The sequence below is a fragment of the Typopeltis vanoorti genome, chromosome 15, assembly GCF_054136105.1.
Source record: "Typopeltis vanoorti isolate ZY-2024b chromosome 15, IOZ_Tvanoo_1.0, whole genome shotgun sequence".
Taxonomy (NCBI): Eukaryota; Metazoa; Arthropoda; class Arachnida; order Uropygi; family Thelyphonidae; genus Typopeltis; species Typopeltis vanoorti.
In genome coordinates, this window is record NC_143563.1 from 11080461 (window position 1) to 11093463 (window position 13003).

Sequence of the window (13003 nt, forward strand, 5' to 3'; positions counted from 1 at the left end):
GTAATCAAAGAATCTGCTACTGTCATTCACTCATATGGCCTCATGTTAAATTATGTCTGGAAATTATTAATTAGACCTCTCAACATACCTGAGTTCAGCTTTTCGAACAATTTCAGAGTAGCCTATAGACATATCCAAACCATACTTACCTCCCTGCAATCTCCAGACAAACAGGAACCTGTATTATAAATATCTGGGTGTTCCTGTGGTCTACCATACATAGATCAGACAACTAGAAGTTTCAAAATAAGAAAAGGCATTGAAGACAGACCACTTCATTTCATGTGTAGTCAAAGAATCTAAATCTACTACTGTCATTCACTCATATGTCCTCGTGTTAAATTATGTCTGGAAATCATTAATTAGACCTCTCAACGTACCTGAGTTCAGCTTTTCCTATAAGACAGGTGACACATGCTATATATCCCTGGCTTCTCATTTTTTGATCATTAACACTAAAACAATTCGTCTCACATTTTAAATTTGTCATCATCATCAAATGCCTGCCATGTACCCTCAAGGGGTGTACAGGATATGATAGTACTACATGAAAAATTTACACCATTACTAACTTCCTATCTACAATTTTCTAATTTTAAATTTGTTTGAATTGATAATCTTTACTTAATTTACCACCCTGAAGAAGCACTGAACCTCAGAGCATGAAACTAATCAGTATATATTTTGTATTGGTATTATAATTAACAACTAATAAACCCATTTCTTGTATCACTGAACTCGATCACAAAATTTTGTTAATTATGAACAACCTTGATGGAGAAATGAAATGTGCGAGTAATTGTTTATACATTGTTTCCAAAAACAATGCACAGACAATCAAATTATTCCAAGGATTTTAAAAATCAAACATATTTGATATAAAAAAAAAAAAAAAAAAAAAAAAAAAAAAAAAAAAGCAATTACAAGGTTTCTCTTCCTCTTCTCTGGGAAAGAATTTCTTCTATCAGATATGCTATTGAAAGTTAGACCTTTATATTTTAATGTACACTACATAAACGATTTGTATCTCTATTACTCTGCTTTGTTGTTCTTTACTTAATATTTTCATGAATGGTTGGCTACCTTAACTATCGACTGCAGCCATTTATATACTTCTTCTAGATTTTATACTCTCTCATGCTCTATAGTCTAACAAATTTATTTGTTTTAAGACTGCACCAGTTAGACTATATATTGAGTGTGATTTTATAATATTTTAAACTAAAGACAAAACAGATATCATTTGTAATTCTCACTTACCATATTTTCCAGTGTATAAGAGGCTCCTATGTATAAGACGCACCCAAGAAATTTAATACAATTTTCTGGAAAAAACCTGAACTTTAAACCATTTCAAAATTGTAATTTTTTCGATGCTGAATCACATATTTATGAAAAGAAATAATTTTGTCTTCATATTATTTTGGCAATTTTTGACTGATTTTTGTTTTTGTACGCATACAAAGTCCACGGGGGTGCTTAAGGGTCAAAGCTGTATAACTGAGAGGAGACCTCCACATAGCCTTTAAAGGAATGCGGAGAACCGACCAGGGCTTCTGACCTAATGTCCAATCCTCACCTTCTCGTGGTGCACCCTGTTGGGTATCTACTTTGATACTGAACGAATGAGGATGGGCTGGCAATTTGGGATTTAGCCGACCAAATTGTATTCTTATTGGTTAAACCAAAATAAAAAATGATCGTACAACATGACAAAATTTCATGCCGGCTGGGGTGTCGCCCGGTTAAAGAAGGCCCCCGTTGTTTTTGCCAGGGAACCAGGGCGAACAGCGAAAAGTCAGCTACTGGAACAAATCTGAAAACAAACCCCAACTCAACATCACCAGAGTTGACAACATAAGAAGCCTGAATGGCAAAGAAATGGAGCTAGCTGAGGAATTAGATAAGTACCAGATCGACATAATAGGGGTGACTGAAACAAAAAAAGACCAAAACTGGTGAGATCTTTCTGAGCAATAAATACAAAATGTTATATTCAGGCAATGACAATCAAGGAAAAGAAGGAGTAGCCATAGTATTCAACACAAAATACGAGGCTAATCTTCTTGAATGGCAGTCAGTCTCAAGTAGAGTAATATGGGCAAATATGAGAATAGGGAACTGGACAATGAGACTTATTTGTGCCTATGGTCCCACAGAAGGTTCTACTAAGCTAGAAGTGGAGGAATTTTTTGAGGCTTTAGAAAAAGCAACTGACACAATGAAAAAGGAAAAGTTGGTCCTTGTTGGGGATCTAAATAGTAGAGTAGGAAATGATTGTGAGACATACAAAAATATTTTGGGAAAATTTGGAGAAAAGAGCAAAGCTAATAATAATGGCAAATATCTGTTGGATTTCTGCTCAGGACATGGACTGGTTATTACTAACACCATGTTCCAACATAAAAATGTGCACAAATTCACATGGAGAGAAGAGGCTAGGAATAAGAAAAGTCTCATTGACTATGTTATTGTTGATAGTGATGTTTTCTCCCTGGTGCAGGACACCAGAGTGTACAGAGGATTTGAAATTGGAAATGATCACTATTTAGTCTTGAGCAGGATAAAATTGAATTTCATATTGAAAAGAATAACATGTAAGAAAGTTTTAAAGCGAATAAAAGTTGAGCAGCTCTCAGATGTGAACTGTAGACTAAAATACAGAAATATTATTGAAAAGAAAATGAAAGAGTTTGAGAACAGGAATCAAACCTTGGAGATTCAGTTGCAAACTCTGAAGGAAACATTGATTGATTCTGCCAGAGAGGCATGTGGTGAGATTGTGTGCAAGGATAAAAAAATCAGAACTCCCTGGTGGACACAGGAAGTTAAAGAGGCAGTGAAGGAAAAGAAGAAAGCATATCAAATGTTCCTGGCAAATAAGTCAGCTTTTACTCTTACAGAATACAGAGACAAATGTAAGAAAGCTAAACAGTGTGTAAAACTAGCTAAACAAAAGTCATGGGAGGACTTTGGCAAGAATATAGAAAATAAATATCAAGAAGGTGGCAAAATATTCTGGAGGTTGTTGATGAAGCTTAGGAATGGAGGAAAGAGTGCTGTAAAAGGAATTACAGATGATAAAGGTGAAATGAAAACAGGAGAAAAAGATATTCTTGAAGTATGGAGTAATTACTTTGAAAAACTGCTAAATGAAACAAGCAGTGATGACAGCACAGTGATAAAAAACACTGACCGGGCATGCAGTCAGGAATATATATCCATACTTGAAGTAGAAAAAGCCATCAAAGGCTTGAAATGTGGAAAGGCAGCAGGAGTAGATGATATTCGACCAGAAATGCTGAAGTATGGTGGTATAAGAGTCTTACAGTGGCTGCACTCCATAGTTCAGAAAGCCTGGACAGAGGGACGAATTCCCGATGATTGGAGTATAGCTCTCATAGTACTCTTATATAAAAACGGAAATAAAACTGAATGTGAGAATTACAGAGGTATTTCCCTACTGAGTGTTCCTGGCAAGATCTATGCAAGTATACTTGAGAAACGGTTGAGAAGAACTGTTGAAGAAAAGCTTGGTGAAGAACAAGCTGGATTCAGGCCAAATAGAGGCTGTCAGGATCAGATCTTCACTTTACGACAAATAGTCGAGAAAGCATGGGAATATAACAAAGATCTGTATTTAAGTTTTGTCGATTTGGAAAAGGCATATGACAAGGTGCCAAGAGAGAAGCTATTCAATACGCTGCAGTTATATGGTGTCAATGGGGCATTATATCAAGCAATACTTAGTCTTTATTTGAGTTGTGAGTCAGCAGTTAGAATTGAAGGAAGTACAGGAAGATGGTTTAATGTTAAATCTGATGTGAGACAAGGATGTACATTATCCCCTCTGTTATTCATTATCTGTATGGATCACATTATGAAGGAATGTGGTATTAAACCTGATATCAAAATTGGAGATGTTAATGTCAGCTCTTTGGTTTATGCGGATGATGTTATACTTCTAAATAAATCCGCTACAAGTCTGCAAGATTCTCTGACTAAATTGAATAGCTGTTGTAATAGATATGGTATGAAGGTCAGCAATAAAAAGACAAAGACAATGAAAATAGGCAGAATCATTGAAAATGTCAACTGTGTTGTGAATGGAGAACCTGTGGAACAAGTAAAACATTTCAGCTACTTAGGCACAATTTTTACTGAAGATGGTAAACTAAATATAGAAATAGACAACAGAATCAGCAAAGCTGGTATCGTGGGAAGTCAATTGAATAAATTCATATGGAATAAGAAAGAAATTAGTCGGAACACTAAATTAGCTGTATACAAGACTGTGTTCAAACCAATTTTAACTTATGGATCTGAGAGCTGGGTCAGAAGTAAAACACTTGACCAAAGACTAGAGACCGCAGATATGAGAGTCCTGAGAAAGATTAGAGGCGTGAACAGATGGCATCAATGGCAATATCATATTAAAAATGAGGATATTAGGAAAGAACTTGACATTGTCAGCATCCAGGAATGCATTAGCAGAGCTAATCTCAGATGGTATGGTCACTTAAATAGAATGGGAGAGGAAAGATTAGCAAAACAAGTGTTCTCTGCCAGGCTGGCAGGAAAACGACCCAGAGGAAGACCAAGATATAGGTGGATTGATACGGTACAAAGTGCATTAGACGATAGAAATATAAGATCTGATAATGTTGGAGTCTTGACAAGTAACAGACTGATTTGGAGGAAAATTGTAGATAGGAAGTTAGTAATGATGTAATTTTTTCATGTAGTACTGTCATATCCTGTACACCCCTTGAGGGTACATGGCAGGAATTTGATGATGATGATGATACAAAGTCCACTGCATTTCATGAAACGGTAACACCATGATGCACCACCTTTAAAATCTTCAATGTAACGCTCACAGGCTACTTTGACTGCGTGTGTACGAATCATTTTTGTTGAAATGGCAATGCCATTTTGCCGATTTTCTTGCACCCATTTCAAAACTTCGGTCTCTAGTTCTGGCCACTTGGCAAATTTTCCACGTTCCGTGCGCTTTTCATTACGCAAATTGTACAAAATCTCCTTCTGACACTGCCAGGTTCTAATCATTTTTTCTGTAGGTAGAGGTCCAAAATGTCTTTCAGCTTCCCTATTCTTCTGTGCTCTTCTGCATATTTTACAACCTGCAATTTGTAACTTGAAGAATATGAATGTCGCCTGTTTTTTTCCATCACGAAAATCTATGGGGAAATATCAAACTGAACACAAAATATCTCAACACGTCAACTCAATACTGATAAACATCGGTAACCGATTACTCGGATAAGATATTATGAAACTCGAATAGGGACTCCCCGTTCTTAGCCAATGACGCGCTAGAAGTCATGCATCAATTTGATTGCACCATTAACCGCCTACAAAGATCTTGGAACATAAAAGGGAGTGCGTATGACTTTGAAAAGCGGAAATAATCTTTACCTTCATTATATAAGATGCACCCCATTTTTAAGATGAATTTTTAAGGTAAAAAAGTGTGTCTTATACACTGGAAAATACGGTATATTTATCCTTACCTAAAATTAGTCATGGCTTGATTATTTAAACTTTATCTTATGCAAGTTCGAATTTTTCAGGATAGAGTATTGACAGAATCAGCCGTATGTGTTGTTCACAAACCATTTGATTAAATCAAAAAGGAATAGTTATGGAATGATTCACATTAACATATATATACAATTTTATTACAATTCTTTTGTTATTCTCAATTCTTCCTAATCCAAACTTAGTTCTAATTTTCTTCCTTTAAAGCTAATTCACAATCTAGAATAACCTGCCGGTCATATATACATTAACTGACAATAAAGCATACCTAATTCAATATCGATATACATTATCTCATAAACAAACATACTTGATGTACATTCTTATTCAGAAATTAACATATGTATAACTACTTACAATTCTCGTTCAGCACACTGCCTTTTGTATGAATATTTTTTCACATGTAAGTGCTCCTTCTTGTCTTTCTTCCCATCTGCTGACTCATTCTTGATATGCCGCTAAATTTCTTCCTTGTCTAAGTTGTTGATTATTTCTTGTCCTATAAGACCCTTAAAATGGTGGCAATGTAGCTCTTTCATTTCAAGATGATCAACACAATACTTCTTATGGCCACACACCCAGGTAAGAGAACTCAGAACCTGCGATGCTTCTCTTTCGATTACTGGCAAGTGCCTCACTTGGCAGCAGACCTAGGTAAGAGATCTAGAAAACCCCTAAGACAAACAACGCTTCTCTTTCAATAACCGACAGTGGATCTAACTTGATGGCAGACCCAGTTAAGAGAAGGTTTAGAAAACTCTAAGACCAAAATTCCTTCTCAACGACTTGCCTCATATATGCCCGGACTTCTGTGGTATGCATTCTCATGGTTTTGACCTTTCCATATATGGTCATGTACTGACTTTTGGACATGATGACATCATACTTCACGCATCTTTGGACATTTCATTATAAGACCATTCTTAGAATCAGACTTACTGATTTGACATGAGTTAACAGCATTACATGATGACATCATGGCACCACATTACTTTAACAAAGGCTCATTTAAGTTAGTAAAATTACAAGATTATTACAGACAAAAGTAACATTTTAAATTAAAGATACCAAGAAATTATATACTTGGTTTAATCAATTATCCAAGTGTAAGCAAAGTCTGCACCTGAAGTATCTTTCAGGACTGAGGCAACTTGTGACAAAGGTGGTGCATTAAGGGAAGGGCCACTACCCAGACCAGTTTCGACCTTAATTGAGATATCAGTGGGAGCCAGACCCAGAGGTGGTGATATTAAGGTGGAAGTAATGGAGAAGTCATATTTCCATATATACCAGTTGCCGAAAGGTGTCGCACCTTATTATTAAAAATGCTCTGGATTAGAGATAGATAGTTGTTGAAAGTTTTTCAGTTGGTTATATTATAAATTAAAGATACCAAGAAATTATATACTTGGTTTAATCCATTATTCAAGTGTAATAAGCAAACAAAGTTGACTCCTGAAGTACCTTTCAGGACTGGGGCAACTCTTGACAAAGGTGGTATAACTTCTCCTGAAAGGTACTTCAGGGGCACAAACTTTGTTTGCCTACACTTGGATAATGATTAAACCAAGTATATAATTTCTTGGTATCTTTAATTTATGATATAACCAAGTGAAAAACTTTCAACAAAAGAACATTTCTCTAAGTACATTCCTCTTAAAAAAACATGTAAAAGAACATGTTACATCTCATAGAGATTTTACACTACAACACTCATACAACCATACTTTTCTTACAGAAGCAGGCTAAAGAAAAAATAACATGTCTATTTATCAATAGTTAGCAGGAAGTCTACCTAGGTGAGCAGCATCTGTAATCATAGTAAAAAAAAGTGAGCCAATGATGTACTAAAGTCTATGAATCAAATAAAGGATTTGTGAAAACAGTTATAATACTTTTTTTTCCTTTTATATTTTTGTCACTACTGTTGCAGATATTCCATGATTAATTTTTTTTTCAAGAACTAGAAAAATCTGAAGTAATTTTCAAACAAAATGTGACTCTTACATGTATTGACTAACCTTCATAAGAATGCCATCTGACTGATGCACAGTTGTGTTCCAACCATGTGGTCTGAACTATGTACATTAAAAGTTCAAATTCATATTGTTCAAACCACATGGTCTAAACTGCTAAATTTCAAAATCATCTGCTTTCAGCTAATGCCTTTTATTCCCTTACAGGAAGTAGGCGAGGCCTTTTTGACCCTATCTAGCTTCTGGAGACTTAGTGGGCAGTTCAATCTCCACCAGTAGCCAATCAGAGATAGCTGACCTAAGATTATCAATAATTATAAGCAGCAACCAGTGAAAAGACTGATAAACAAGTGCTGCCATCTCTTGGTACCTAACCCTAGCCAGATATGTTAATACCTGAAATAGTGAAATAGTGTGGGTTCTACAGTTGATTTTCTTGAGTTTCCAGGAGGGAAAAACTCACTTGCCTGTGCCAGAGACTACTAACTCGGGAACCAGTCGAAGAAAGGCTTAGAAAAAGTACCTCTATTCGGCAACGAGACTTGAACTTATGTCTGTTTTCGGGCAGTGGAAGAGGTTGCAAGCACCACTTCCACTAAGCTACACAGACCTTATCATATCATAAATTTTAATAGTCATCAACAATTGTTTGATGACTGGTGACTGTAAATGCATCTCAAAACAAAAAAAAAAGTCTTCTTGACATGGAACCCCCATATACTGCTAGAAATAGCATACAGAATTAGATTTCACCAAACTAACTTCTTCCCACCAAAAACAATTTCATGTCTCATTAGACATTTTATTATTATTATTGAAAATTTAAAATTCATAATTTTTGTAATCATCATCAAATTCCTACACATACCCTCAGAGTGTGTAGAGGATATCATGATAGTATACTAAATGAAAGATTTGCATCATTAGTAGCTTCCTATCGAGAATTTTCTGCCATAATATGTTATTTGTCAAGACTCAATTATCATATCAATCCACCTAGCTCTTGGTCTTTCTCTGGGTCTTGTCCTGCCATCCTTGCAAAGAAAACTTGTTTTAGTAACTTTTCCATTCTGTTTCAGTGACCCTATCACCTGAGTTTATCACTGCCAGCACATTCCTAAATACTAATAAAGCCAGGTTCTTTCCAAATCTCCTCATTTTTAATATAATACTGAAATTGATGCCATCCATATACTTCCTTAATCTTTCTCAGAATTTGCATGTCAATGGACTGTGATCAAGTGTTTTATTTCTAATCAGCTCTCAGATCCATGAGTTGAAATTGCTTTGAACAACAGTTGTGTACAGCTAGTTTAGTGTTTTGACTAAACTAGCTGTACACGACAGTGTTGTTCAAAGTTTAATTTATTCAGTTAACTTCCTATCCCACCAGCTTTGCTAATTTTGTTGTCCATTTCCATACTTAATTTGCCATCTTCACTAAAAATTGTGCCTAAATAACTGAATTGTTTTATTGTTCTATAGGTTCTCCATTCAGAATGTAGCTGATGTTTTAATATTTCTGTCTATTTCTTTTGTCTATCTTTTCATTGCTGATTTTCATACCAAATTTATTGCAGATAAAATATATTGCAAATAATTAGCATCTCCAATTTTGACTAGTTTAATACCACTTTCCTTCATGTGATCCATATAAATGATGAATAACAGTGGAGATAATGTACATCCCTGTCTCACACCTGAAACATCAAACCGTGTTCAGTATCTCTTTCAATTCTAACTACTGACTTACAAAACTCAAATACAGACTAAATATTGCTTGATATAATGTCCCATTTACACCATATAACTATAGCATTTTGAAGAGCTTTCCTCTTCCCACCATGCCATATGCCTTTTACAGATCTATAAAACTTAAATATAGATTCTTGTTATATTCCCATGATTTTTCAAATATTTGTCTTAAAGTGAAATATGATCCTTACAACCACTGTTTGACCTGAACCCAGTTTGTTCTTCTCCAACCTTCCCCTCCACTATTTTTCTTAACTGTTTCTCAAGCATACTTGCATAAATCTTTTTTTCATTAAATAATTTTAAAAGTTGATACTGATTCGAAATTTTCCTTTAATAGAAAAACATTGTATAAGTGAGAAAAAAAATTGTATATAAAATAATGGACAATTGCAAAATATTTTGTTTTTTAGAGTAAGTAGATTATAATAGTTTAATTTTTCTTTTTTTGTTTCTGTAGGAAGAGATATGTATATGTATTCCACTGTGAAAATGGACCTGGTATAGATTTTCCTCTTGTGATTGATCACTCATGTGCTTATGTACGCAGGGAAGGCCTAGGAGGACACTATATTTGTGGTCGATCTCCATGTCAAGTAGGTTTTTGAAAGTAGATTAAATTCTCTATCTGACCTTAAGATAACCAAACCTTCAACTAAAATAAACTCATAGAACAGCACTATGTAACTGTATTCGATTAACTTAACATCAGATTGATATCCCAACACTAAATTAGCTGTATACAAGACAGTGTTCAAACCAGTTTTAACTTATGGATCTGAGAGCTGGGTCAGAAGTAAAACACTTGACCAATGACTAGAGACCGCAGATATGAGAGTCCTGAGAAAGATTAGAGGCGTGAACAGATGGCATCAATGGCAATATAATATTAAAAATGAGGATATTAGGAAAGAACTTGACATTTTCAGCATCCAGGAATGTGTTAGCAGAGGTAATCTCAGGTGGTATGGTCACTTAAACAGAATGGGCAAGGAAAGATTAGCAAAACAAGTGTTCTCTACCAGGTTGGCAGCAAAACGACCCAGAGGAAGACCAAGATATAGGTGGATTGATACGGTACAAAGTGCTTTAGATGATAGAAATATAAGATCTGATAATGTTGGAGTCTTAACAAGTAACAGACTGATTTGGAGGAAAATTGTAGATAGGAAATTAATAATGATGTAATTTTTTTCATGTAGTACTATCATATCCTACACCCCTTGAGAGTACATGGCAGGAATTTGATGATGATGGATTACAATTAAGAGATTGTATTGCATTAGTAAGAATCTTATTGTAATAATTAAAACACCATTAAATATATTACAAAATTGTTTATTTCTAACTTATAAAGTAAAAATACAAAGCAAAAATAACAAATTAATGTGCTTCTCATCCCACTATAGCCCCCCAAGATGGCTTCAGCACCCACTGGGGGAGGGGCGGTACCACCTACTTTGGGAACCTATGGTCTAGTGGTTAGCATACCTGTTCTCCAACCAACAGGTCACGGGGTTCAAATCCTGCTGTGGGCATGGATTTTTGTGATTGTCTTATGATATGTACTGTTATGTATTACAACTTTTGTTATGGTGCAGTATGACATTTGCTGTCATTACTCCATTAAAATCATAATTCATCATCACTTGATTGTTACTGGTTCTATTCTAGAGGAAGATAACAATGCCTTCTGTTCAGATTTACAAAAAATGAAATAAACTTGAATAACTATCTTTTAATAATGGAGGATCTCAGCACCAGAGTATAGAATACAAGAATGAATGTCGAAGTCACATGTAACAGAAATGGATATAGACTTAGAAATTTTTCTACGCATAAGGACCTAAAAATTACTAATACTTTTCAAGCATAAAGATTACCATAAATTCACCTGAAAAACAAGAAAACTAAAACATAGAATGGACTGTATAATAACTTATACTGAATAGAGTATTCAGAGGAACAGAAATACACGGTCTTGCCATAAATACTGTTACATCTTCCACACACCCTGCACTGCCCACAGAATTGTGCGAGCCCAGTTTCGTTGGTGGTGCTGTGTGCAGCCAACATTCATGTGTTTATCAGTAGAGAAAGAGTTATCTAGTTGTATGGGTTAACATGCAGTGGAAAGATTATGAGAACCATGTAGCTGTAATAGCACTTCACAAGGTTGGAATGCAGCCACCTGTTATTTTCAACATGCTAAAAACACTTATGATCAGTAGGATGTTTGTGCATTGGACTATTAACTGTTATAACAATACAGATGTATTTGACCACCAAAGAACAGGTCAACCACGTTGCATTAGGACACAACAGCTTGTGAGGGCTGTGAAGGCATGCCTCTATTGTAATCTTGTGAAATTGCAGAAAGTGATAGATGAACATTTCACAGAGAATGATGTCATGTGTACTAACTGATGATCTGGAGGTGAGCTTATCGTTGTCCTATTGGACACTTACTATCACCACAACTCATGCAACAGAGGGTGGTAAAATCAAAGGCACTTCCCTGGCGGTATGTAAACAATAGACGGAGATATCCTTTTCACAGATGAGAAGATTTTTATCATTGAAGAGTTGTTTAACTACCATAACAATTGGGTTTTTTCCCTCATATAGTTACACAGCATTTGGCATACAATCCAGGATTCAGAGAGGTTATAACCCCATGTCAGTGATGGTTTGGTGGTAGTGGTGGAGCGATGTATCAGGAGGATATCCAAGTTTCATTTCCAAGAAGAAGGGTTCAAAACCTTTGCCAAAGTGTATCAAGATACTGAAAAGATGCTGGAACCTGTGCTATGGCCCCTAAACAATACCTTGTTTCATGGTAGTGTACCTTCCAACAGGACTCAGCCCTTACACACAAGGCGAGGACCACACAACAGTGGTGAATGAGCCAGACCACATATCACCATCTCATTGGCCACCTGGAAGTCCCAATCTGAATCCATTGGACTTCAGATTGTGGTCATAGCTTAAGAGAGAGAGAGAGTAGTCTGCAAGAAACAACATTCCAGCATCGTCAGCCTGAAGGTGGATTTGGAGCGAGCAGTGGCAGTATTTCTGTTGGATGGTGTGCATGCCACCATCGATATGTGGCCTCACAGACTTTGGGCATGTGTGAAGGCAGAAGCCAACATTTGAAACATTGAGTGCTGCTATATGTGCATTATACATGTGGTTTTGTATGTGCTGAAAGCTGTAAATGATTTACTGATAGATTAAAGGTTTATGCGCTGTTCAAGTTGTAACAGTATTTATGGCTAGCTGGCTAGCATCAGATCATTATATGATGCAAGGAATATTAAGAATATCCTCAAGATGGTTTCAAATTAATCAAATCAGAGCAAAGAAAAATCCTCGAGTATTCTAGAGTTCAACTTTTAGATGACATACTATTATTTCTGTTACCTCTATATACAGAGAATAAATAAAAAAAAAACTAAAAAAAAAAATTTATAATATAGAATGGAATAATTTAAGAAAAACATAAGTGGAGCAACAGAATGCCTTGCAACACAAAGTAAATAAAAGAAGAAAAAAAGAAACTGAGAAGAAAATATTGAAGCAGTAAACAAAGACAAGAAAGAAGGATGTAAATTGTTGATAATTACTAGACACAGAAAGTAATTATAAACACAGAAGAGCAGTAGCACAAAAAAAGCAAGTATGAAAAAGAAAATAGAGAAACATAGGAT

General features: G+C 35.4%; 1 protein-coding gene across 1 annotated transcript in view; it reads left to right on the plus strand.

Moving 5' to 3' along the window:
- Positions 1-13003, plus strand: part of LOC150098382 (FAD-dependent oxidoreductase domain-containing protein 1-like) — a 112432-nt gene that overhangs the window by 79374 nt on the left and 20055 nt on the right. The window contains exon 7 of the mRNA XM_090405122.1: positions 9754-9889. Within this exon, the coding sequence (XP_090261248.1) occupies positions 9754-9889 (136 nt within the window). The remainder of the gene's footprint in view (positions 1-9753; positions 9890-13003) is intronic.